Below are 27,013 nucleotides of genomic sequence, written 5' to 3'. Positions count from 1 at the left end.
GTATTGTCAAAGTGTTTTGTTACTACATGTACTTTCAATGGTGTCTTGTTGGATTATTAATAAGACCATCATGACAGAGAAGAAATCCTCGTATACCAACCTTAAAGCAGGGAAGACCATGATGAATGGGTTTGGGAAAGGTATTTTCCAATTACCTTCATTAGTCCGAGCATATCTGAGCAACGGAATCGCATTCTTTTCGTACGTCAAGATCAAAATAAACATCAAAAAAGGGACCATGGTATATAGCACAAGACTATGTCAGAGCAGACAACCTTAATCGTCCGTCCGGCACTACCCGCTCGAATGTACCTTGGCTGTCGTTCGTTACGTTCATGTTCTCGTTTCATCCTTTCATCGTCCGGCAAGAGTGTGCTGGCTTTCTGTCGGCTTGCATTCCCGAAACGGCATACCATCGCTGGCTGCTGGCAGTTTTCCGACGTACTCTCCGTTCGTGCAGACGAACAACGCTATGCTCGATGGTAAATGTATCGTGCTTCAAAACGTGTTGGCAGGCCTGGCTTGTTGTGTGTGCGCGAACGCGGGCCACTACTCTACCACTCCGGCAGAAGAGTGCCTATGCTAGGATAAATATTTGCTTCCCCTCAGTTTCCTACAAATAAACACATAAAACACATCGCCGAACGAAGGTACGGTGGTATTCCGTACAGTCGGAAACTTACACAAACGCTCGAATGGAAACGGGCAGACGAATCCTTGACCGTGGCCTGGGGAAAGCAGTTTACTTCGGAACAGGTTGACGATAAAAGTGGCACCTTTGTCGTTCTTTTTTTTTTTGTGTGTCCTCTATAATGGTCTCGACTTTCTCGTTTGCCTCTAACGAGATGGAAACGATCAGTGCCATGTAATATTGTTTACAGGATTGGTTGTTATGAATTGTGTATTTTTGTGTTGCAAATGTATTTTCTTCTGAGAACCACTTTCATTTGAAAATGTCGTCATTTCTCCACGAATGCTCCTTATCATTTTTTTTGTCATCCAAGGAGATTCAAGACAGACCAAAAGATTGCAAAACATTCTTTTTTTGAAATGGTTCTGAAAACTCAATGCGTGATAATCATGCAGATTGAAAGAAAAATGATAGAAGCGTTAAAATACTAACCAAACGACCATGAACATTATTTTTTTATTCAACAACGTAAATTCTACAGTGGTACTAATCGTTAAAAGTACAAAATAAGTATCTACTGCTCATGTTTTCTAGCTATAATAAAGTATTATAAATATTCGTCAGCCCCGCACCGGTTATAAGCCAATTTGTTTCGGTGATCGATTGCTTATCCTTTCTCGTCTTCTGGAGCAGAAGATGTAGAACACGACCATTTTTTTTCACCGGAAACGCACCGTTTTAACAGGGGAAAAGGAACCAAACGACAACACGGATAAAGGATTTTGATTTTCATATATCAACATAAATCATTCGGTTGTTTGTTCGAGCCCTAACACCTTCTCGCTAGCCCGCTTCCTTATGACTTTTCGTTTTCGCTCCGTTACCAATGGAGCACAAGGCTTTTGCTTTAAAGGCAGAGCTTTTCGCTTGGTTGTATTCTCTTAGTTTCTGGTCTCCTTTTTTTCCTGGGTTTGGTTTTTGTTATTTCAAAGGGCCAAGAAGGATAATGTATACGAAGCTCCTCAGGCAGGCAATATTATGCATTCATGTCAAAAAGTTTTCGTGTGTTAGAGTTACTTACTTTTAAAATGGACATATCATTGGAATATGTTGTATGGGCTTTGGTTGTTTTTCCTTTTGTGATTTTATGTGCAATCAAAAAGTTACAAAATGTTTCTAAACACTGACTAATCTGTGAAGATATAAAGTTTTGATTAAAATTAATTGCTCAATTTAATATTCATGCAATTTCAATGAAAAACTTGCCACTTTTACTGCCTGCCTAGTAATAATCATGGCTTCTTTCAGTTTTGCTTATTTTTACCAATTTGAAGCATACAATTTATGCTCTCAATGCCTTTTTCCATCGAAAATCGTTTCGATAGCTGCAGTTCTATTTTAAAAGTCTGAAAAGGATGGTTTTAACTTTTTGCCATCAACATTGTGGTAAATCTCATTTTCGTTTCGTTTTTTTTTTCTAATTGACATTGTCAGGTAAAATGTGCAGCATCATGAAATTCCTCAATAAGCAGTGTACATACATTCTCTTGCATCGAATATCAGGCATCACGAGGGTGAAAACGAAGCGTTATGCTTCGGTTGGATTACACATCGGAAGAATGCCGTACGGAATCAGAATAGAGCCAAAGAAACGTGGAAACTGCAATATTTTGGCCGTAGTTTTACGACGCAACGAACAAGTCATGCTGTAGCAGCATTACATTTGTGAACGGAGATTTCCTTCCTTTTTTGCAAGCACATCTCAGCCTTTTTATCCAAACGGATATTTCGTCCACTTTGTGCTTCTATTTTTAAGGTTTTGAATGGACAAGAAAGAAATGTATCTGTTATATAAACAATCAGATGCTCTTCATTTAATCAGTAATAAATGTATATTCAGTCTCACCTACATTTTTGCTTCGTTTTTGCACGAATCTCACACACTGATGTACAACACTTTTTCATGTTCTCGTGGGAATTAAAATCTGGAATGTACCCAACGTAACTTACAAATCGTAAATGATTTGCGTTAAATGAGCAATTTTTCGGTTGGTTAATTTCCAAGGATAAATAACAATACCTGAATAGTAGACTAAAGTTTGCTCTTGCTCATGGTACTGTAGTAAACATTTGAACCTTCATACATACCACATACTACAGAGCCAGCATCCCGTTGAGAGGATTTGTATTTATGATACCCTGTCCCGCTTGTGGGGAGGGGTGTGTGGGGCAGGGGGTCGGATTCGATGCGTACACACGTGTGTGTTGAAAGCCGAGGGGTGGTGGTGCGTGAGTATAGAGCATAGTGGGGTGGTGCACCTTTTTGGCGGCATCGTCGTCGGGGTGGTGGTTCACCCTTAATGCCGGGGGGTACTGCGTATTGGTGGTGTCGCACGGCTATTATCCGGTGCGTCAGGATTTGTGTCGTCGCTGGCGCTTGGCTTGATTGGGTTTGGTGGCCGGGAGAAGCGAGGCTGACCGGTTGTGGGGCTTTGTTTACTAACAAATCGCACAGACAGAGCGTGAAAAACAGGACGAACACATGTTTGACAGACGTTTGTTTGAATTTGCGATTTTTATTATATTTTTATATTTATTGAGCGATGGTGTTAGTGGTTGTTGATCAGCTGGATAGTGGCCGTGTAACTTCAAAAACGAACCAAAATAAATGTGTAGAGTACAACAACAAATAAATTTAATCCATTTTCAATAAATGCTTTGTCATTTGTGCTTAGTATTTGTTTATCTTCAAATTTACTGTTTTGATTCTAAGTGCTTATTGTTTTCTCTTCTATTCATGTTTTGAAGGTTCCTGTTTTCTTTTTTGTTTTATCACATTCAGGACCTAATCATCCAAGCTTAGCAAGTCCGTGTGTGCATGTGTGTGTATAAGCTCCCTTTTCGTCCTTCTCCAATATATACGAACTAGCGACTGTTGTTACCAAATTGCACGCAATTTAATATCATAATGTGCACGGTTTGGTAAAGTGAGTGAGAAGGAAGCATTTTTAAAGGGATGTATTGTGCTGCAATATCCTTTAATGTTGTCGGGGTTGATGCGTTGGTAGTGGTAGTGGCATTGAATTTCGACGAACCATTCACCACGATTTTGTGCCGGTTTCGTTGGTGTGCATACACTTTTCGACATGGTATATTCCGCTCGTTGTGTGTGCGATCGGCTCGCTGTGTCCTTTTTTTTTAGAACCCTTTGATCTCATAATAGCATCAAAAGCGAAATGCAAATGTTAAGTATGTCCAGTTTTTTTTATTTGGCCTTGAAATGCATCAACAATCGGGCACAACACTGTGGTCTATAAGTTGATATTAATTCTGAATTTATAGTAGCTAAGGTTTGATTGATTAGATTTGCAAAATTGCAAGTTTCCCTGCCGGTATCAATTACAGAGATTGATTAGAGTAAGACGTGTAAAAACACGTGGCAAGTGTGCATATGCGTGTGCTGCAGCATCGGAATGCACCTTCTCGCCAGCCCAAGTCAAGTGCTTATGCACCGGTTCATCGAAATTATGCGTATGATTTCATACTTACCACCGCAACACTATATGCTAGACAGCGATGTATTTTTGGTGTGCTCATGAGCAGGAGGGTGTGATTGGGGGGATGGTATGTGTACCAGGGTGGCTGCCAACATTTGAGGTGAGCTGGTGGTGGTAGTGGTGGTTACTATGGTTGTCGGCGGTGGCGCCCCTGGGAACCAAACAAGCGAAGTGTATATAAAAGAACTATAAAAAAAAAACTTCCACACACAACAGATTTGTGCACTTGAACTTGACATTGAAGTTTAAGGTTGTGTGATATTCTGCCTTTCGTTATTTGTTTTTTTTTTGCTGTTCTTCGGAGAGCGAGATCGACGTGTGTTGATTGCGATTTCGGTGGCATTTACGGTGTGGCATCGCATTTTATCGATCCACTTCTTTTATTTATGTATATGCGTCATCGTAAAGGATGCTGCCTTATGGCTGAATGTGTTGCTTTAGTTCCATGTCTTAAGGTTAATAAGCAGCCCAAGCAAAAGAGACAGATTGAGGCCTAATTATCCTTGAAATGTTATTGGTTAGTTTCGGTTGAAGTTTTGATTTTTTATAAACTACGTTTATTTTTGGGCATTTTGTTGTGGATTGTTCTTTAAATTGACGTCAATATACCTCGACGTTTACTTTTATAATAAACTTATTAGGAATGTTCCTTTGATGTGTTTTATCTATCTGGTTTTTAACTTTTGTTCCAACTTGCAGAAGTTTTTTGTTAACGCTATTCACTTTTCTCTGATAAATATTCTACATCATACTCCTTTTTGGCTCCAACTCCTCCGGTATGTTTCGTAATTATGATGCACCAATGATGATTAAATTTGTCGTAATATTTGGCCTCTTTCCAACCTTAAATGTTCCTCTTGGAAAAGGAACGCCGAAGCCACTTACGTACGTTGAATTTACCGACGACTGTCTGGCGGTGCCTTGTGTCCCCGTGTTGAATTAAAAATAAATAAATTCAATTGATTGAACTTACACTCCGCCTAATTGATGTCGATATTCCCCGGGCCAGCATGGTCGGGAAAATTTATACCAGGACGATGATGCTGTACTTGACCACCGAAGGAAATACACATCGTCGTCGTTGGGCACAGAAGTGGCGAGCCATATTCTTTGCGATAAAGGTCTTTCTGGTCGTGCTTCTGGGCGACTCTTGTGTTGTAAGAGATGAATTAATCTGTCACCAAACCACGCCGTTTGCATTCGATTCGATCGAGATGTTTTGGCCTGGCGATCAAGACAAATTTAATATTCTCCTGTCATCGGAAGCGGTGTTGCTTCCTAACGCGATGTGAGAAGAAGCTTCATGGTGTGAAAACTGATAATTGCAACGAAGGACATCGGCATTTGTTGAAGCGTTTTGAGGACGCCATGTTTGACACGACCTCAACTGTTTCTTCGATTTGAATTAGTCAAATATCAAATATCATATTTGCAGGGTGGCCACTCAACCGGGAAAACCGGGAATCAGCCTTGAATTTAATTTTACCGGGAAAAAACCGGGAAAACCGGGAATTTCGCCGAAAAAACCGGGAACTTTCGGATGTGATCTGATCGATTTCTATGATTGCAAAATAATTTCCGCTTTGGATAGAATTTCGGTCGCGGTGTGGTCGTTAATATTCGTATGGAAATAATTATGTATGTTTCATTCTATTTGTCAGCAATGGTTTGATATGGATAAAGTGTTTTTTTTACCTTTAACTGCTAACCACTCTCTGGCTGGTGTATCGGTTGCATTGGTATGGGATCTTATTGCATTGCGGCATTCGCTAGACGAGTGTACTGGTCAGTTTTTAATCTTGGTGAAATGTAGGTCATTTGAGTTGTTGGTGTGTTTGCTTGAAATTTTGATAACGTGAATCATTTGTATTGACGTGTTTATGAAAGTATCTTTCGATAGAAATATTAGAAGATGTACAACAGGTATGCTACATCTCCCTTCTTTTGTTGAATATGTTATGATTGAGAAAATTCTATGAGCAAAAGAAAAACATTATTCATTTCTATTTTTGAGCCTTTTTAAAATTTAATTTGTTTTTTTATGTCAATAATGAAGTTGTTCTACAACATTTTTATATACATTTTCTTCTTCTATATACGCTCAAGAAATGTGTGTTGTTGCAATATAAGTTCAGTTTACGATTCTGTATAATCCCAACCCGTATATGTTGTCCTTGTTTTCCTTCAATTTTTCAAGGGTTTTTGTTTTTGAAAATTTCAAAGTTATTTTCTTAAAGTATTCCTTCCTTAGAAACCATAGAGACATACTAGGTGAGGCTATCATTTTGGGGCGCAGTGTATGTTTTCCTTTTTTTCCTTCAGTTTTTCAAAAGTTTTTGTTTTTGAAAATTTTGTTATTTCCTTAAAGTATTCTTTAACACATACATTGACCGGCAGGAAAAAGTGCCCACTTCGAATTTTGTAGATTTTCGCTCAATATTTTTTTCTCAATCCAACTAAATATACTGCAAGTATTTTTCGTATATTGATTTACATATTTCATATAAGATCCACTAATGAGTAAGCGAAAACAAACATATTTTGATTTTGAGAAAAAAATAATAAAAAAAAATTTCTAAAAAAACCGTGACAAGAAAAAGTGCCTACTTAAGTTATTCATTATTATACATAAAAATAAGAAATAATAAATGCATTTTGATATTTTATGTGTTCTCTTTTAGCTTTTAGAACCTGCTGAAGGCGCTTTGGCATGCTTTCTACAAGGATTTTTAGTTTTTGGGGACTTTATTCTTCTCAAGCGCGCATTAGAGCTTCAAAATTGTCGTTTTTATTCGATACATCAGTTTTGTCCACCCTGGCATCGAGAACTGCTCACAAATTCTTAATCTCCGGGCTCTGAGGAGGCCATTTCAACAGTTTTGTCCGACAAGACGGGAAGAAAGACTTCGTCTTCTTGGCAGTATGTCGAACTTGGCCCCGCCGGGCTGCGTGGAACTTGCCCCCGTCGGGAGAACGAACTTCTCTTCAAGGCCCGTCAGGATCAGTGAAATCTCCAGATTTTGTTGCAGGATGTTTATGTTTATGTTGTAATCTGCAGTTTTAACACCGTTAATGTTCCCAAGGCTCCCCACTCCAGTGGACGAAAAACAACACCAGACCACCATATTGCCTCCTTCATGGCATACTGTGCCCTGGATGTGGCGAACCTGCAGCATTGCCTTCTTCGATCTGCGCTGTATACGTTCATGCCATCTTCGATTGAAAAGTTCAAATTTTGATTGGTTAGGCCACAGAACCGTTTTCCAGTACTCTAGAGGCATAGCAGCATGTTCCTCAGCGAGCTTAAGATGCTTGGCCTTATTGGTCATGCTCGTATAAAGAAGCCTCCTAGCAAGTCTGCTCTGTAACCCGTATGCAACAAGCCGACGACGGATAGTTCTTTCGAAAACTGATGAGTGAAGTGTTTCCATGACCTCTCTGACAGTTACTTTTGGATTTTTTTGATCTCACGAATGCTCTTAGTGTCCATGCGGGGCGATCCGCCTACGTTTAAAATTTCATTGTGATTTTTCCTACCGCTGCCTTGTGGATTTCGTGCTTTGAATGAATTACTTCAATGTAAATGAGTGTCATAAAACATATTTTATGCAAGGTAATTTCTTGTAACACTCAAATTAATGAGATACCAAAACCTGATATTAATAAATTGTATATCTACAACTAAATATGAATTAAACACGTGATCATACATGTATAAATATCAGAAATGGTGCTAACAAACCTAAAAAATATTAAAACGCAATAAATTGGTTAGCCCTCAATGGAAAAGTTTATGCAAAGCTCTAATTTTAAAAGTGGGCACTTTTTCTTGTCACTGGTTTTTTAGATACTTTTTTTTATTATTTTTTTCTCAAAATCAAAATATGTTTGTTTTCGCTTACTCATTAGTGGATCGTATATGAAATATGTAAATCAATATACGAAAAATACTTGCAGTATATTTAGTTGGATTGAGAAAAAAATATTGAGCGAAATTCTACAAAATTCGAAGTGGGCACTTTTTCCTGCCGGTCACTGTAACTTACATGCAGTTGTAAACTACCTTAGAAGCCATAAAGACATATAACAGATAAGTTTATCTACTATGAGCAATCGAAATGTAGTGAACCTGCATAAACTAGAAAAAACCGGGAAAAGCTGAGAAAAAACCTGGAAAAACCGGGAAAAAACCGGGAATTTGAAATCATAATCTGAGTGGACACCCTGTATTTGAGTAATTGATACGGAAAAGTGATCTTTAAATGTTCACAAAAGTGATTTTTGTTTGTTGTATGAAATTCGAAACATCGTCTCTCATTTGAAGATTTTTTTCCTATAGTTTTTTATACTATTTCCTTTTGATTGTGATTGAAAACAAGCGGGGAGTTTTTGTCGACACCATACAATTTTGCCGCCAACGAAAAAAAAACGACGGAACGCTTTCGCGGAAACCTTTGAGGCACACTACAGAGGTTGCAAAAACCTCTTGGCCATACCAAGGCAGAGGCCCACAACGTCTACGTCTTCGCCGGTGCCAGGCAAATAAACGGTTCCATTGTAATCGCGCAGTTGGTGGAGGATGTTGCCGCCATAAAGCGAAAGAAATGGATGGATGAAGCACGAACGGCTCATTTTCATCCCTGTTAGTCTTGACGTAACAGCTCCCTTCTCCTCCTGCAGTCGTGACTTTGAGCCGGGGTCACTTTAGGTTCGTGATTTGTCTGTCGAGAAACACAGTGTCGATCTCCGGCACTATTAATCTCCATCAACGGGTTTCAAATGCTACTTTGTGGCCGAATGGGGAGTGGAATTGGCAGGGTTTTTTATGGAGTGTAGCGAAAATAAATTTGCTTCTGAAAAAAATACTCTCGTTTATCGAATGCATTTTGTTTGCATTGGAATATCATGTTGACTTGACACATTTTGTTATAAAGTTTTAATATGGAACTGCACTCTATAAATTATGAATGTTCAATAACAAAGCAATAATCTTGTTAAAATTATCAAGAACACAGTATATGGCCAAACTCTTGTCAAAGTGCACAAGTAGAAACCGAACAGTGTTTGAATTCTTAGCCACAGAGGAGATCATAATGAAATCTCCCTCTGTTACTGCCTCATCTTAAAACAACACATGCCGGCCATGTGTTTCTGCGAAAGGCTTAACTGGAACTTCTTTCAACGATGGGATGGGAGCATCATTCAACCTCAACTTTTTTATGAGTTGATGGAAGAAACGGAGCATAAAGAAAGATACTCAACCAGTCACGCAACCAGACCAGAGAGGGGCAACGCTTTGATGCATCATATTTTGGCGTGCATATTTTTCATGCTAAAAGAAGGAAAAGACGGATGGATCGCTGCACGTCGCATCACTTTGCATCTTTAAGTTGTCTGGAAGGATTTGTTGGCGCATGTGCTTTTTTTCTAAACTTGCTTCATGTTATTTAATCTTTAATAAAACAGTAAGTTGTAGGGTTTGTTCGAAGAAAGTGACGGGACCTTTTCATTTATTAATCCTTGTATGGAATTCATTCATTAGACGGTTTTGCCGAGACCCATTTGTCGTTTAGTTTAGTGTTACCCGCATCTACACGAATGCATTGCAATCCCACTGATAAGGGGTTCAGTTTGTTCGAACCTCGCATCTAATTTGTATGCTTCGTAGCTAAAGATATCGACATAAACGAAGCGAAGTGTTGTGAAGCACATTATGGATGCACCGGATGGTGGACAAACCCCCATGACTTGTTGTTTGTCATTGAATATTCAAAACGTGAGCATTGCATAGTATTACTTTGGACTTCTTATCAGCGCCGTTGGTTGTCCAAAGTATGCCATTCTCCGTCGGTTTCATGGCAAAGATATGTAAATTCGGTTGCTAAAGTTTTAACAACACAAAATTCGACTATGTCCCGCCAAAAAGGTATCTCTCATCTTCTTTTGAATTCTGTCATCATTTAACGGACACATACCACACCCCTATAAATGTGTTTGCCCTTATACGACTGCTTTTGTTAGATGAGGTAAAGCAAAGAGGGGCAGCATACATATGTTTCAGCATATACAGATACCTCAGCGGCTTGTGAACACACATGTTACGGCACATGTATGTATGCTGTGTGTGTGTGTATGTTAGGCTCGCAAGGGATACAATACCTATCTGTGTTTCTTGTTTGTTTAAAATGAGAAAACCTTCAGCCGCACGTAGGACAGACAACTAACCGTTACTGTAAGTGGTGGTTTCAAGTAGTGCGGGGTTTGTGTAGGTTAGTCAAGTAAATTTCCATTCCACTGCAGTACACTTTTGTTTGGGGTGCACAATCATTCGATTTGATGGTGCAAGTGAATCAAACGGGTGTTGTTTATGTTTACCTGTTGACAACAATGCTCGTCGTCTGCATCAAATGCATAACAGCCCGTTAAACCTAGGCAGAAGTGTGTGGCTGTTTGTTAGGTGATAAGAAACCTTATACGAAGGAGTTCTTGTTTGCTGAGGGAATTGAACTGTTTAGTATTCTGTATTGTGTAGATCTTCTTATCGACTTGACTGTTGTTAAGTTATTAAAACATTGTTACAAAATCGTAATTTTATGTAGGGTTTTGATAAATATATTTGTATGCTTCACATGTGCTTCACTTGTTTTTATTTATCACATAAACTCATCAATTTGAACATAATATTTTCAGGGATATAGTGTATTGATACACTTATCATTTTGTTTTATTGTCAAATGATATATGACTAACCATGTAAAATCATAGTTTCTTTATTGCAAGTAAAAGAAAGCCATTCTTCAATGGGAATGAGAGGGAGATTTTACAAAAATAATTAACGGTGTGTCGGTTTTAAAAAAATGTATTCTTTGAACCATACATTGAAACGGTGCAATTTGTTTTGACAAATGTCGTTAGTTGATGTTGTTTTCAAGTTCTTTTTTAAAATAACTCTGTGAAGCAACAAACGACGGTTTAAATCTGGATTATATCTTATCGACAACCTTTGCCATTTTGGTTAATGTAGGGATGGAAAACCCGTACAACGTTAGAGGTTATAGAAGTTTTATCATAAAATAGTACATCATACACGCACGACGGTCAACGCTTGTTGTTTTGTAAATTATCATCCTCCTTCCGTATCGCACTTTGATAGTTGACAGTTGTTTATGGTCAACAAATCAAACTGGAGTAGCGACTACTCCGAAAATGGCTGCAACAATTTCTTATAAAAGTATTCAAAACTATTCGCATCACAAAGTTCGAACCATCTGTTTGTTTTCTGTGTTCGGAGGAAACGCAGCAACCGGTGTCCGTGGGCCGATGCTGCCATGGAAAATGTATGCGTAATGTTTTCCCGCCAAACGCACTCACTCTCGCACACTCTTTATCGCTGTTCTCTACATCGCCGCCTACTTTGTTGTCGGTGGTGGGTTGATTGGTAACGCCGGCTACTACCGTGTACACGAAACCAACAACAGCCACCATCCGTAGCCGGGAAAAGCGATCACGGGTGGAAGGTTTTCCCAGCCTTGGGTTTTTGCGTATTGGTGATGCTCCCACGGCACGACGCTCGTGGTGGTGAAGGGGAAACCGGTAACCTTCGGGTGTAGTGTGGGTCGCCGTAGGCCGGGAGGAAAATGCGAATAAGAGAGAAAAATACACTGATGGGGATGCGATAGTGGAGGTGGGAGAAGGTCGCTCTAGGTGCCAGGGATGGGGGCGTGCGAATATGGCGATGGAAATGTATTGGAAAAGCCTCTGAATCCCCTCTGCACCATCCCCGTTCCACCAACCGATCGGGGTGGAAATTCTGTCGTTAGCTTTTGTGTGTTTGTTTGCATGACGATGTGTGTGTGTGTGTGTGCGAATTTTCACTCCATCAAGGTCTTTTCCATGTCTGCCTTCAAGTGTACTACCCATTCTATGTGTAGTGTGATTTCCAACCGTGTGCGTTTGTTTCGATCCATGGTCAGTACAGCAAACATTCTCCACGCTCTCCGTCACATTATTTTTCAATAAAATTACACTACCATACGCAAAGAATGCATCGGAAAATCTCCTTGATATCTTATTTTGTGTATGTATTTTGAGAACTTACTATGTCACCCTGCACAAGTATAAGCTGGCGACGTTTTTGTTTTTGTTTGCAAACAAGATGCATGCTCCTTTGAAAATAATTGGTTTCTCATAAATAATACGTCATCATCTGGTGTGATTAAACTTAGTAATAATTACTCTATCAGTTAATCTCTGTGGTAAAGCACCATTTCTAATCCAGTCCGTCCGAGGTTCAAATCCCACTGTAACGTTAAAAATAGTTGTCGATGCTTTTCTTTGAAATAGTAATCCCTTCCAAGAAAATGTATAATGCATTCAAAATATAGTTAGCAAACAATTCAAGGGTCTTCTGACTGAGAATAAAATATCTTTTTACAACATTTATTTTTAGTTAAGTTTAATTTATTAGAATAGGATGACTATTTCTTTCAGTAAAAAGTAGTAATAAACATATTTCCATCCGGGAAATTTTCACATTCATACGTTATAGAAAGTTTGTCAACAAATAGTCTTCTTTTCTCTTAATATTTAAGCATAATATGTTTATACCATAGTCTGAACATTCTTATTTTCCTACACCCTTCTTCCTTGGCAATACTACTTCTCACGATTAGCACAAATTTTCCTAGTACTTCTTGTCAATTTCAAATTTACCATGTAGCTGTATTGTCATGATCCTCTTCTCACGGGATGAACCAAAAGTCCGTCCTTTGTTGCAGATTGAAATATGAGATTTTCGGATAGCAGGGATTCAAATTAATGGGATTTAATAAAACGAAAGGATACGAATTTTCCCTCCCAAACTTGTCTGTCAGTTTTGGTGGTGTGCAGTTATTGAGTTCATTGAATTGCAGACGAACAGAACCTCTATCCTTTCGTGTTTGGTCGTTTTCCCAGTTTGTGGTCGCGTTGCCATTTCAAGCATACCAAACAACATAATGGACCGTCGTCTGGATACTACCTGTGCTTGATGATCATGTTTAGGGGGATACACATTTTCATTCCATACACAATAAAGCGTCCTTTTCAAACGTTCACAATGGCTCAATGTATTTCTATGGCTCATGATAATGTTTTTCAAATGAAATGTGTACAGCTCATCTCCTTAAAAGTTTATCGGATAAAGTGGATTTCGCTTCATTTTCCCAAGGTTCTATTTTGGATTATTTGGTAATTGGTGGTGGATTAAAATGGTATGAAGTACGGCAAAAGACGACTTTGAATTTATCTGTGTTTGAAGGGTTGTCCCTTTTGAACCAACAGTTATTCCTCTTTACTCCCCTACGATGCTGGAAGAAATTATTAGGATTACGGGACCCATCATTTTGACGGAAAACTTACAATTCTTGTTATCATTTCCGTGAAAAGTTTAAACAAAACTTACAGTAATGAATTATTGTTACGTAAGGATTTGTATTGTGAAAGTTATACTAAGTATGCATAAATTTTGTTTTCTTTGAGTCAATTAATAAAAATTGAAGTTAGAAACGTCCGTAAACCAAGTGTGTTAAACCGAAAACATTATTTCTGTTAATATAAAGATTCCGTTTACATTTCTTATAGATATATGAACACTGAAAAACACAGTTAAATATTGTGTTTCCAAATTGTTTTGCTACATTAACTTGACTAAACGTTAAATTAAGTTCTTCAACACTTGATTTTCTAACGCTTTTTGTATTGTGGATAACTTTTTTCTGAAAATGCAAATATGTTACACTTGCTTTCACAGAGTTAGGATTTTATCCTTTCAAATGAAAAAATCCTTTTGTTTCACTGTTTTTATTCGGTGTTCTAAAGAGATCGAAGCCTCTGCTGATAGTAGTTTTGAAAACAATTGCCTGAGGGTTCTCCTCTATGCGCTTAATAAAACATCTACTAGTGAAACTAAAACATGCCAAGTTCTATACGCAAATGTATTGATAGCGCATATAAGATATAAACAGCTAAGCTTCCTTGAAGAGTTTACAAGGCACGTCTTCACGCTTATTCTTAACGAGATGTGTGGTGTAAGAAAAAGTCTATCACCCCCACTGGTATATGTTGCCACGGCTGAAGAAAACCTGGTGGGGGGATTGTTTTGCCATCGATATGGGCGCAGATAAAACGCTAATGGCGTGTTGGTGGGCGCACGTGGTCGCGGCACACGACGACGCGTGTGTTTAACGAGAGGTGTTAGCGCGGTAGAACCATCTCACCGTCGATTCATAAAATCCGTGTTGGTTTAATCCCGAGAGAAATGCGACTATCGACCACAATACTTCTATCGACGCTAGGTCGAGGGCACACCCCCCACCCTGGGGTGGTTGTATGTTATGTTGCATTGCGTCTCCTCACCGGTATGGTATGTGTTGGTGGAATGCTGATTCCGTAGGCCTTTCCCGTTCCTCATCCTCACTAACCGGTTCTTTGCACGGTTTGCCTTGGGTTTACTGCGTACGGAAGAAAAACATCTTGTTTTTACAATCAAAGTTAGTGTTACCTGCTCGTCATGTTTTTGTATCGTCGTGTGGGATTTTAAAGCGGACGGTTGACGTATGTGTGGAGTCGAGGTTTATAAGCAACTTAAGTCTAGTACGGTGTGGCACAGCTGATCGATCTCGAGCCAATCTGAAACCATTCAATCAAGGCTTTTTGACCAAACATGTCACTTCTTAATTAAACATGTCACTATTTTGTTTCATAATGCTTAAAACGAGAAAAAAATGTAAGAAACATTCATAAATTGAATCAAGTATCTGATATCCTTATAATTATTGTTAAAGTATATAAAGGTAGGATATTTTTCTGTAAGAAGGGATCCGTAGTGGAATGCGTTCGTGGAGAACCAGTTTTAGTATTGGGTACCAACCGAACTGATTTCCTCCGTTTTGCGTAAGTTTTCCTTCGAAACGCCTTCGGGGTCCGTATCTGATCCTTTTGTGCTTCCTTGGTGTGTGAGATTCCTTTCCTCGGAGTAAACGACCGAATCCCATTCAGAGATTGTGACCTACATAAACATCGCAATCGGGTGGAAGTGTAGTGGGGTGTTCCGCAGGATGTTGGCAGCCGGGGACACACATACACGGAATCGATTGCGTGTGCCCCGACCGTCCCACGGACACAAGCAGAAAATCATGTTTTGAGGGCGCTTGTTGCTCTCGACCTCCTCGGGGTGACGATGTATGTGCGCTCGCGTGTGTATGCGTGCGTGCGTGTAGATGTATGTGTGCGCAACAAGGATCAGCTGATTTTGACATTTTGCTTTGGAGTTCACCTTTCCAGCGGCAAAGCAAGGCGGAAGGAGAAAACTGTTCTGGCGTGGTAGTCAAAACAAAGCCGAATGAACCGAAGGATAGCTTAAGCATTAACCAAATACATGTAAGCTCGTTTTCCCGAGCAAAATATTGTTTATGCAAAAGGGGATATTTAAAACACGATGAATGAACTATTACGAGAAAACAATTCGTCTAATATGATTCGGCAACAACAGTTAAGAAAATGACAAAAACAGTGGAATTCAATAAACAATGTCGTCTTTTTTCCTTCCTTATCCTTTAACAGATGCCATATTTGCACCTACCGGATGGTGCCAGCATCATCGTGCAGAAGGACGCAAAGGGAACGATCCCGCACACCAACAAAACCGTCCGCCGGATGATCGTCCTTCCGCACGATGGATCCACCGTGCAGCAAGGAACCCAGAGGTAAACGCGTAAAAATCCTTCGACGAAAGACCAGCACACTCCCCCTTCGATTGAAAATAACAACAATTTTTTCTCGTGTTACAGGATAATCACTACCAGCGGAACGACGGCAACGGTCTCCACTGGCCACACGAAGAAACAGAACGAAGTCATAAGTAAGCTCGTTAAAAGTTTGTTCTTTCTATTAGTAATCCGTACACCGTTGGTTTTGTTTTGGGTTAATCTGTAGACCATTAGCGGTGATGGTAGAAGGGATTGGTGAACAATAAGGGACAGTAGCTCTATTTTTGTAGAAAAAATAATTTTTAGCATTGCATTTTTTGCACAACTTCTTTCAAGTATGCATTATTCGTAATGAAATATGAATGATATTTCCTTGGATTCGTATGTTCATTTTGTTGAGGATTTGGGGCCGAAAGGAGGGATGCTTATAGCATATCGATTAATATTTTGATCGAACGAATGGAAAACTCTTGCGTTATAAGTATCTCTTTAAACTCATTGCACTCGAATCTAACAAAGGAAGATAATTGTATTAGAGAAAAAACTAAATTTACTATAATGTTACTAATATTTTTATAGAGATGTTTTCATAACAAAAATCGGCGATAGTTTACGATAAGTTTTGAATACAATAGCAATTTATATCCGGATGAATCCAACCCTTATTTAGCGATGGGTATTCTATGTGATTCTACGAAGGCCTTGCTGTGTAGAAAGGCTAGAAATTAATGCAACCCTTTTATGTCGCCACTCTTCTGAATTTATAGAACTGTGCTACTCCACCCTGACGTACTAGTAATCAACTCATCCGTCAAGTCTCCATCGAACATACCGTGGTCTCATGGCCGTGCTGAAATACGATCGATTGACAAACGATTCACCCGGCCAACGTTGCCTTCAGTTCGCTACCCCTTGCTCGCCTTCCAGTTTTGTTGCAACGTTAGCACGAATCACTTGGCTAGTTGGGCCCTTTCCATTGGGTTGGTAATCTTATCTCTTGCCGCCACCACTTGCCTGCCTGCCTTCCTTCCGTTGCCAATCGATGAATCGTTCGTGTGAAATAAAAATAAAAAATGGTTGACAAATATTCATCAATTTTTTATCATCTTGCAAAGACGATGGGGGGAACCGAATGGATCAGGTTGCACTAGGAAACTGATCGATATTGGAATGTGGATTTTTCCATTTCCGAGCATAAATTGGCTTTTCGTGCACCGAAGTGTTGTATTGTGTAGGGAATAACTGGGTTGTCGATATCGATTGTTTGTATATGCGTTTTAATATGTAACCAATTTATAGTTCTAAGTAGTAGTATTTATTTTTATCACTAATGTGGTGTTTTGGTTTTGTTTCTTTCTTTTATCTTATTACAAAAATCCTTCCTTCCACCTAATGCACCTTAATTCGGGTGTGCTTTCCTAACAATGTCCTGTATAAACATTTCCATTTGCACGACGGTGGCTGCGCGGTACTTGCCTACCCTTCTCCAACACGTCATTCGTACCACAATGTTCACCCTTAAGACCAATCCAATTCCACTCTAGCGAATGGCATCATTGACTCGAAGACGAAAACCATCCTCACGGCGGCGGGCACGGGCGGTGCATTTATGTCCCCGCTGGGACCGATCCAGCTGACAGCCGAGGAATGCAACGACATATTGATGAAGCGGGCAGCGGCAGCGGTCGCAGCCAACAATCAACATGCCATCACCAACAGCACCGATGGTCATCACACATGTAAGCAAATCGTGTAATTTGCCTCCCCGTTTGAGCCTGTTTCTCGGGTCGAGTTTTTAGAATTTTCAGCAACTGTTCGGTGAAATTGTAATGCCAAAATTAACGCTTGTTACCGTTTTTTTCACCCCGTCTAGCCATTGCCGTGCAGGTGCAGAAAGTCATCCAGGGCCTGGAGGATGGTGATGATTCACAGGCGGCAACCTCAAACCACCAGCTGAAGATAGAACCGACGCTAAGCATTTCACCGAAGCTCGAAGCCGTAGAGATTGATTATGTGAGTAGGGGCATTGTGAGGCCCATCCCGGAATGTGGAAGTTGAATGGTGATACATTAAACCCTTATTTCCCCAATTCGACACACAGAACGATTACGTCCAGGCAGAGGCGGCCACACCGACCCCGAACGTGGTCCCGAAGGAGCGTCCGTACTCGTGCGATCAGTGCGGCAAGTCGTTCCTGCTGAAGCACCATCTGACCACCCATGCGCGTGTCCATACAGGTACGGGTGTTGAGTGGGCGTTTACTGGTTTGAGTCTTCATTAAATCACTGTTCCATTCGTGCCCCGCTAGGTGAACGGCCTCACGTGTGCGTCCACTGCGGCAAGGACTTTGCCCACAAGCACTGTCTCAATACGCACTTGCTGCTGCACTCGACCGAGCGACCGTACCAGTGCCAGGAGTGCAAGAAAAGCTTCACCCTGAAGCACCACCTGCTGACGCACTCGCGGGTTCATTCGCGCGAACGTCCGTTCGTGTGCCAGGAGTGTGGCCGATCGTTCCCGCTGAAGCGCCACCTGGTGACGCACAGCAAGTTCCACGCCGGCGAGCGGCCGTACGTTTGCGAGGACTGCGGTGAAAGCTTCGCCCAGAAGGAGCACCTGGTGATGCATTCGCGGTTCCACGGATCGCTCAATCCGTTCGTGTGCCAGGACTGCGGGGCTACGTTCCCGCGCAAGTTCCAGCTGGTCAACCATGGCAAGCTGCACGGACGCATACCGCACTCGTGTACGCTCTGCGGCAAGGAGTTCCTGCAGAAGCGCACCCTAGCGGCGCACATGAGGTAGGTTCAGAGTTACAAGTGGAAAAGATGTACACAAGACAGAAAAATAAATACAATGCGTGGGTAGGGTGCATGACTAATTTTTTCTGTAAATTTGAACCAATTGATTCAAATGCAGATTACGTGTAAAAACTAAAACACTACCGCACATAGTGCACATGATGTTGTATTTTTAATTAATCATCTCATATCATCTTTCCAATTTCAACCCGTCCACAGGATTCATACCGGCGATCAACCTTTTCCGTGTATCGCCTGCGGTGAAGGATTCCGTACCAAGTCGGAGCTGAGTGCACACAATCGTCTCACGCACAGTGGCACCAATGCGAACTCGTCTTCGAACGCGACCATCATCACAACCAACACGGTCGTTACGTCCAACGCGCAGCAGCAGCAACAGCAGCAACAGCAACAGCAGCAGCAGCAACAACAACAGCAGCAGGCCCAGGGCCAACAGCAGCACATCGAGGTGCAGCAGATCCAACACCACCAGGGTCAGCAGCAGGTGCAGGAAGTGGCTAATGGCAACATCATTACGACGATTGCCGCCACCGGCCAGGGTTCACCCGAGACTTCCCCGAGGCCCCAATATGCATGTCGCGAGTGTGGCAGCGCCTTCAATAGCCGCGAAGCATTGGCCCTTCACCTACGCCTGCACACCGGCGATAAGAGCCTGATGACAGACCTGTGCGCCCTTACCGCCGCCATCCCGGGCCATCTCTTCCCGGCCGTCAATCAAGGTAGGGGAGAGGGATGTTGCATGATGGAGAAACGGGACGATGGTGTGCTTGTGTTTTGTGTGTCGGGAATTGAGTTTTGGACACAATGATGTGTTTTATTCACTTACTAACATGACGATGGCAGCATTTGCTTTTCATTTGAAAACAAATTTCACCAAAACTACTCCCATAACAACTGAAATTGTATATAACAAAATAATACAGAAAACACTCTGTATAACTTTACTCAAATCCTTAGATTCACTACCCCAATTACCTCCAAATCTGCTGTTTCATTCACATGTTTTTTCTTGCTAACTTTAACCATATTTTTTATGTTTTGGTTTTATACTCACATGTACACATTTTATTTTTGTTTTCTATCTTTTTTCTTTCTCTTTTTCATGATTATTGACCACTCTTCTACTACTTCTACACTACTACCACCACACCCTCCACACCGCCTCTACCACAACCAAATACATTTTTCCACAATTAACTACCAACAACAAACACATATTTCACATGCTCGTTTTACTACATTATTGTGTCGGTTGTTCATAAACGGACACTTTCGTTTACTGCAAACTAAACTCACAAACCGGGAATGGTTTTTTGGCTTTTGTTTTAATGTTGCTACATCCAACAATACTGGTTAATTTTGCTCACGGTTCATTTCTTCTAACACTGTTCGATGCTTGCTCGTTGTTTGTGTGTTTGCTTGAAAACAAAACGACAAAATCAATTAATCCGCTTGTTGTTTGGTAAAAAATTAACAAATACTTTATTGATCGACAAATGAATTTTGTACAAATGAACGGTCATTTGCGCGCAAAAGAATATTCGCTGGTTGGAAGTCCGGCAAACGGTGGTCCGACGACTCTCATGACGACAAGTCCCGTAATACAGAGCAATCCTCCCTTTCCAGTACAAATAATCACCTCCTCCGGGCAGGTCGTCCAGCAGACGATCCAACCGCAAAGCCCTCCCCAGCAGCAGCAGCAACAACAGCACCACCAACAGCAGCAGATTCAACAGCAGCAGCAACAACAGCAGCAGCTCCAGCAGCAAACACAAGTGGTTCAGCAGCACCAGACGCAAACCGTCGTCCAGCAGCAAAATCAGCAACAGCAGCAGCAGCAGCAAATGCAACAGCAGCAGCAGCAGCAACAGCAACAGCAGCAACACCAGCAGACAGTTGTCGTGGGACAGACGAAACCAAAGTCGCACTACTGCACCCACTGCGGCAAGGGTTTTGCAGCCAAGCACGGTCTGCTGCTGCACAACCGACGCCACCCGAACGGTGGTTGCACCGTGCGGACACACGTGTGCGAGTGCGGTAAGGCGTTCTTCCAGAAGAACCACCTGATGCTGCACCAGCGTCAGCATTTGGAGCAGAAGCCATCGGTCGGTGGAGCTGGGGCTGCGGCAGCCAATGCTCAGCAGCAGGGTCAGGCTAGCCAGCAGCAACAGCAGGCGGCCGCCGGTCAGCAGCAACTCGTTGTAGTAAGTTCTTTGCGATCACAGGGCTCGACAGGTTAACTTACCGATCAACCTTCTATTTCGTGTTGCAGATTCAACAACCAAACCAGGAAGCATTGGTACAGCAGCAGCAACAGCAGCAAGCCCATCAGGCCGCCCAGCAGCAGCATCAACTGCAGCAGCAGGCCCAGCAACAGCAGCAGCAACAGCAAGCCGTCGCTGTGCAGCAGCAGCAGCAGCAGAATCAACAGAACAATCAGCACGGCATGCGCAACCTGGTGATCGCGAATCAGCCCGTGCAGGTATCTTATGTAAAGTTACTTTAATGTTTCACTACACGAGTGTGTTTTGTGTGCGTGGAAATACAGCTACAGTAGATGGATTGGTCGTAAGATCAAAGTAAAATTTATTGGAGCTTTTTGAGTGTAGTAAAACAAACCAAGAAGACGATTGAGCAAAATAATGCTTGTTTGGGATGTTAATCCGTCGTGCTAGGTATCAGCTTGCCAGGAAGAGAGGGGCTATTTGAAATAATGATGGTTTCTTTGGTCAAATCCATCAACTATGGTTCCTGCTACTTTCGTTTGAAGAAAACTTTGATGTGACTAAATTTACGTGTCAAGTTCATCTTGATTGCGAATCGTTTTTTATATCGGTCTGGGAGGCAAATTTAAAATAATGGATCGTTAGTGACCATGTTAGCACCTCATCATAAATGCTCTGAATGTCTTGGGAAATTGATTTTGAAGATAATTTGTATGTGCTTTCACGATAGTGCCATTCAGCGAGGTTCGCCATCTATTTCATTCGTTTGTCGTTAGAAATGTGGTTGATGTGAATTCCTCCATTTTCATTGTATCTTATTTCCTTGAAAGTATCATGCATGCCTAATAAATGCAGGAATCATTTTCAATTTTTATGTGCAAACAAAACTAGAATGTTATCCTGCATGCCAAACTGTTTGGAGTGATACATCCTTCCCTTACGGTCGAGCGTTCGAGCAATTGATACCAATGTGTTTTCCTTTTTCCCTCTCTCCCTCTCTTCCCCGATTCCTCTTCGGTCAGGTGCAGGTGCTAGAGGGTAACACGACCCAGGTGATCAAGTACGAGATCATCCACGACACCTCGCGGCAGTCGAACGTCGAGTGAGAAGAGGCGATGCTCCGTATAACCAAACCGGATGGTACGGAGGAAATGAAGAAAGTCTTCATACTGAAGAACGAGATGGGATGAAACTTGCTTCACGGTGGCGGCCCCGCTGCTGCTGGTGGCGTTGGTGTGGCCGCACCCGGCGCTGTTAGCTATTCCGCCACCAACACCACCACCTCCTCCTCCTCTTCTTCCACGCCGGCCGTGCTGGACGTGGGTGCGGGAAATGGCCCTGCGAATGGAAATGGAGAAGGAGGTGCACCTCCTAACAACAACAATAACAATCTGCAGCATCATCATCATCAGCAGCAGCATCACCGCAGAGATGGTAGCAGTTCCGGCGGTAATGGAAGAGGAGGTGTTGGAGGTGGTGAAGGAGAGGGGCATTATTTGATAGCACACAGTGGGCAACAACAAGAACAACAACAACAACAGCACCATCAACAACAGCAACACCATCAAGCAGCAGCATCTGGTTCGGTTGTAGGGATAATCGCAGAGACAAGCGAGGACGATAAGAGCACCATCATAATTAACCACCACCAACAGCACCAACCTTCTCATCAAACATCTCTGCACCATCATCACCAACAGCAGCAGCACCAACAGCATCACCATAATCAGCATCATTACCAGAAGCAACATCACCATCGGCAACAGCAGCAGCAGCAGCAGGAGCAAGTTGTGGTGACAACACCGGCTAGCATGATGTCTCCGAGCGATCATCATAATTACGCTGCCACGGTCTCCGACACACGGCACGTCACGACGAGCACTAGTACGGCGTACCACAACAGCTATCACCACCATGGCGGTGCGATCGTGAGCGGCCATGGCACCGCCACCGTACAACAACAGCAGCCATCACAACATCTCCAAGGTGCATCTGGCGGTGGTGTTGTAACAACGGGAATAATTAAACATGAAAAACTGTAAAAGTGGACATACAGAAAACAAGGTTGGTGGCTTAGGTGTCTGGTGGCCAAACGAACCAGTATGTTGTGAAGCAAGCAAATAAGATTGGTGTGATTTGAATGTGGTACCGTTTAGGACACGTGACCTCAAGTATGTGGAAGGGGTACAACGTATGCAGCGTTTTATGCATATGTTATAGATGTAGATGTAATAAGAAAGCAAGTCCTGTTGGCTAGGAGCAAAGGGTAGAAAGGTGGTCAAACTAGAGCCACTATCTTTTAGAAACTTTTGAAAAAAATTTTTAACCTATGCTTTTACCAGGATAGAATTCTAACTCTTACTCTTTGGTTTATCCACAACGGTTCATATTTTTTTCCTCCCCCTCTGCCTTTTCAATCCATTTATCTTGAACGGAATTACCTTAAGCATGAAATTATTAATATGAAAATCTACCTTATCATGAACCTGCGTACACACAACACCTACAAAATAATCATAGCAAGCGTTCAATGTGGGCATTTGTTGAGGTCAAAACAAAATATCTAATAACGCGAAAGTAGCATATTTCGTTCTTCTTTCAATATGATGAGGTTTAAATGTTGGTGTTACAACATTAATTTGCTTTCCTGTTTTTTTTTAAATATCGTTTATCAGATTGACCGTATATTGGTGATTATTCTTCCTCCGTGCTTTTTCAGAAAACACTTGAGAGTTACAATTATCAGCAGTTTTGTAAATTTGAATTAACACCGGCAGCACTTGTACACTCCCACGGCATACTTTGATATACCACCTTTCGGTATGTACAAACAAAGAAAAACCTACGGAAAGATGGCACAACAGCTGCATGGTTTAAGTGGTAGGAACCGTGAACTAGTGAGGACTTTAATCCAATTAGCCAGACACATTTTATAGTAAGATGAAAAGATGTAAAAGCGCACGTGCACCCTTAATACGCAAGCCATTGCACGCATCGGATCACCACTGTATATTTTTAATCTTTTGTAAATAACAGTTGTAAATTGATTTTTGAAAAAAAAGAAACAATAGTGCAACGGCATGAAACTGAAAACAGTGAAAATACCCGAAGTGTAACGTAACAGATTTATTAAATAACGTAATCGCAGTTTAACGAATGGGTTTAATGTTGCGTGTGGCTTTGAGCGGTTGCATTTGATGTCATATTGTAAATGGTAATGACTTTGTAATTTTACTGACAATCCCCATCTTTTTTTCGATAAACTTGCAACATACTATAATTTAGATTGGAATTCTCATTTTCGGATCGTCGTCAGTTTTCAGATCCCCTTCGTTGGGAGGGCAGATAGAGATCGATGTTGTTACGTTTTATGAATCAACTGTAAACCATACTGTCCCAGACTATGAATAAATGCACAGTCAAATGTGGATAACGTTGCACTCAGGGTAGTCAGAAACTTTCAGAAAAGGAAATTATCATCTCCCAACGGTAATGTTCCATCCATCTGTTTGGGCCGATTATTCAGATTTGACTGTGCGGCTGCCTTTTGACTTTTGAACAACAGTTCTCGATGAACTCTTGCCCATAACTCAATAGGAGGAAAATTAAGAAAAAAGGTTATATTTTGGGCCATTTGTTTATGTGTTTTCATCAAGGATTTATATGCCATAAATGTTAGTCTTTCCGCGCATGCTGCGCGTTAGGCCATCGGAAAATTGCGTGCTTACGTTTGGCTACTTCGGGTAAAATGAAGAGGAAACATAGCGTTGTATTAGGATAATCGCGATTAGTTGATGTTGGTGTAATGTAAAAAACTCCTATTGCTATTGCGATTTTTTGAGAATGTTTAGAGGTTTACAAAGCTGGAATCAAGGGAGTCGTTGTACATAATATAAAGATGAAGTGAAGGGCACACCGCTAATGTGGCAACAATCACACGTACATTTGGTGGGTGTTCCAGCTAACGATACGGAATTTACGGTGTATTGCATGCGACACAATTGTACAAGGTTTACGTGTAATATTTTCTTTTCGATGTCGGTGGATTTGGAGAACATAACTGTATGTGGCTCCAAAATAGGGGGATTTGCGTGCTATACACTTAGATACTAGAGAGAAGAACACGCAGCACGATGCAAAAATTATCACGGATAGTTTTGTTTCGCATCGGGCGCAAAAATGTACATAATTTTTAATAGATATTTAAGAGGCAATCGTGAAGGGGGGAGGGTGTTACAGTTAATTGAGACACAGTCCATGCCCAGAGGCAGAATAAATGAGGCATTATTTTCATCGTACATTACAGTAAATCAACAGTAAAATTATGTTATGTACTCATAAAGACACACACACACACACACACACACACTCATATACACACGCGCATAGTCCACCTCTGCACATCAAGCACACCCTGGCGCTGTATTAGTTTGTGGCCATATCGGATGATTTACGAGAGACGGGGCTAAAGAAAAGGAATTACTGTTTATTTGATAGTGTTTTTGGTTACTCCGAAGCATCCAACAAGTTTAAAATGCACAGCCGCGTACAATATGAAATAATGCACAGTGCATCAAGTTTAGAAACTTGAACCGGAGATCGTATCGAATGGGAGGAATTAAACAGCAGGAATTAAATTCTATTTGCTTCATCTGATTGATTTGTGTCATGTATGTTATGTTCCATGCTTGTCGTATCTGCTTCCTTCGGAGTAGTTTTCAGTCACTTTTTATTTAGAAAATAGAGCAGTCAAATCACCACCCAGCATTTCAATTAAGCAACGAAAATGAGCCGTCGTTTGGTATATCTCGTGGTTCGTTAAGACATAAGAAGTTTGCCACCAACATGAATGTACAAATGTAGAGCGAAAGAACGAAACACATGTGTGTTAACACAATCGCAGTAAACTATGAACTACACAATGTATGATTTGGGGGCGAAAAAGAGTCGTAGTAGGAGTGTTTCTTTGGTTTTCTCTAGTTTAAAACAGAATCCTTGTTTGAATATTTGATTGTATGTCGCTTAAAACATCTGTAATTTAATTTCTTGGTCTATTCATAACCCAACATAAAGATTTCGTTGACGAGTTGACGGTGCTGAGTGTAAATCTATGTTGTACAGCATGTCGCCAAGAGAAAAGAACCCAAGAATATACCAACCAGAGCGGTGCGTAAAGGAGAAGCATTATGCAAGGCGCGCAAGAAAGGAGGACAAATTAATGGAAGGGCTTCTAAAGCCATTAGTGTAATAAAATCATATATGATGTGTAGGTAAAAGAAGAAGGAAGGAGTTAACGGTAGAGGAAACAGTTTATATGTAAACTATGAATTAATGGAATAGTTTATATACGATACACTACTGGCCCCAAGGCGTGCAGAGCAAAACACAAGATAGCTGCACTAAGAGAACTAGTTTCGTCCGGGTTTTTTTTGTGTGTGTGTCTGTTTGTGGACGTGTTGAAAATTAGCTACAGAGTAACAACAAATCTAAGTTAGTAAACAGCATTACATGTTGAAGCGGCAATAATTGTGCGATGCTTTCACAACCCGTACATACGCGCGCACCCTCCATCGATTGCATTAAAAATCACAGGCGTAGGATGCAGGTCTAACAATTTAGTTGGTTTGGTTTATAAACAGTGAACATTTTGGATGGAACAGTGGATAAATAAATGAAATATTTTAATTATATCACTTGGTTTGTTTGTAGTCTATTTTTTGCGATGTACCCCGAAAAATGTATATTACGATTTTATTTATTTATTTATGTAGAGCCCAATTCTCTTGTCGTACAGCATGCCAGCAACATAACGTCACCTGGTGGCTTGTGGTGGTACTACCGACAAAAGTGAGAAGCAACTAGCGCGGCGTCGTTTGCGAGTGAATGCGATAGCAACAATAACAAGTACAAATCATATGTTTTCTTGTGCATCCACCGAACGGCCGTGGGGCGATAGTTGATAAGGGCAGAAGGGTATAATTTAGATAATCAAAAGGTTTACATTCAAAGGTACATTTTGCATCTGCACAAATGC

The 27,013-nt window shown here is 41.2% G+C and overlaps 2 protein-coding genes across 2 annotated transcripts in view; both read left to right on the top strand.

The window, feature by feature from the left end:
* The window catches only part of LOC131285290 (zinc finger protein 420), a 33,793-nt gene extending 11,085 nt beyond the window's left edge, over positions 1–22,708 (top strand). The window contains exons 3-12 of the mRNA XM_058314145.1: positions 15,790–15,932; positions 16,017–16,087; positions 17,480–17,674; positions 17,809–17,948; positions 18,037–18,172; positions 18,244–18,733; positions 18,953–19,473; positions 20,291–20,958; positions 21,027–21,236; positions 22,002–22,708. Coding sequence (XP_058170128.1) covers positions 15,790–15,932; positions 16,017–16,087; positions 17,480–17,674; positions 17,809–17,948; positions 18,037–18,172; positions 18,244–18,733; positions 18,953–19,473; positions 20,291–20,958; positions 21,027–21,236; positions 22,002–22,085 — 2,658 coding nt within the window. The 3' untranslated portion in view covers positions 22,086–22,708. The remainder of the gene's footprint in view (positions 1–15,789; positions 15,933–16,016; positions 16,088–17,479; positions 17,675–17,808; positions 17,949–18,036; positions 18,173–18,243; positions 18,734–18,952; positions 19,474–20,290; positions 20,959–21,026; positions 21,237–22,001) is intronic.
* LOC131285289 (G-box-binding factor-like) lies at positions 22,312–23,021 on the top strand. Its single transcript, XM_058314144.1, has 2 exons — positions 22,312–22,341; positions 22,392–23,021. Exons 1-2 carry the CDS (start codon positions 22,312–22,314, stop codon positions 23,019–23,021), a joined length of 660 nt encoding a protein of 219 aa, XP_058170127.1.
* The last annotated feature ends 3,992 nt before the right edge of the window (positions 23,022–27,013 follow it).

Source organism: Anopheles ziemanni, chromosome 3, assembly GCF_943734765.1.
Source record: "Anopheles ziemanni chromosome 3, idAnoZiCoDA_A2_x.2, whole genome shotgun sequence".
NCBI lineage: Eukaryota > Metazoa > Arthropoda > Insecta > Diptera > Culicidae > Anopheles > Anopheles ziemanni.
This window is presented reverse-complemented; position numbering and strand designations above follow the sequence as displayed.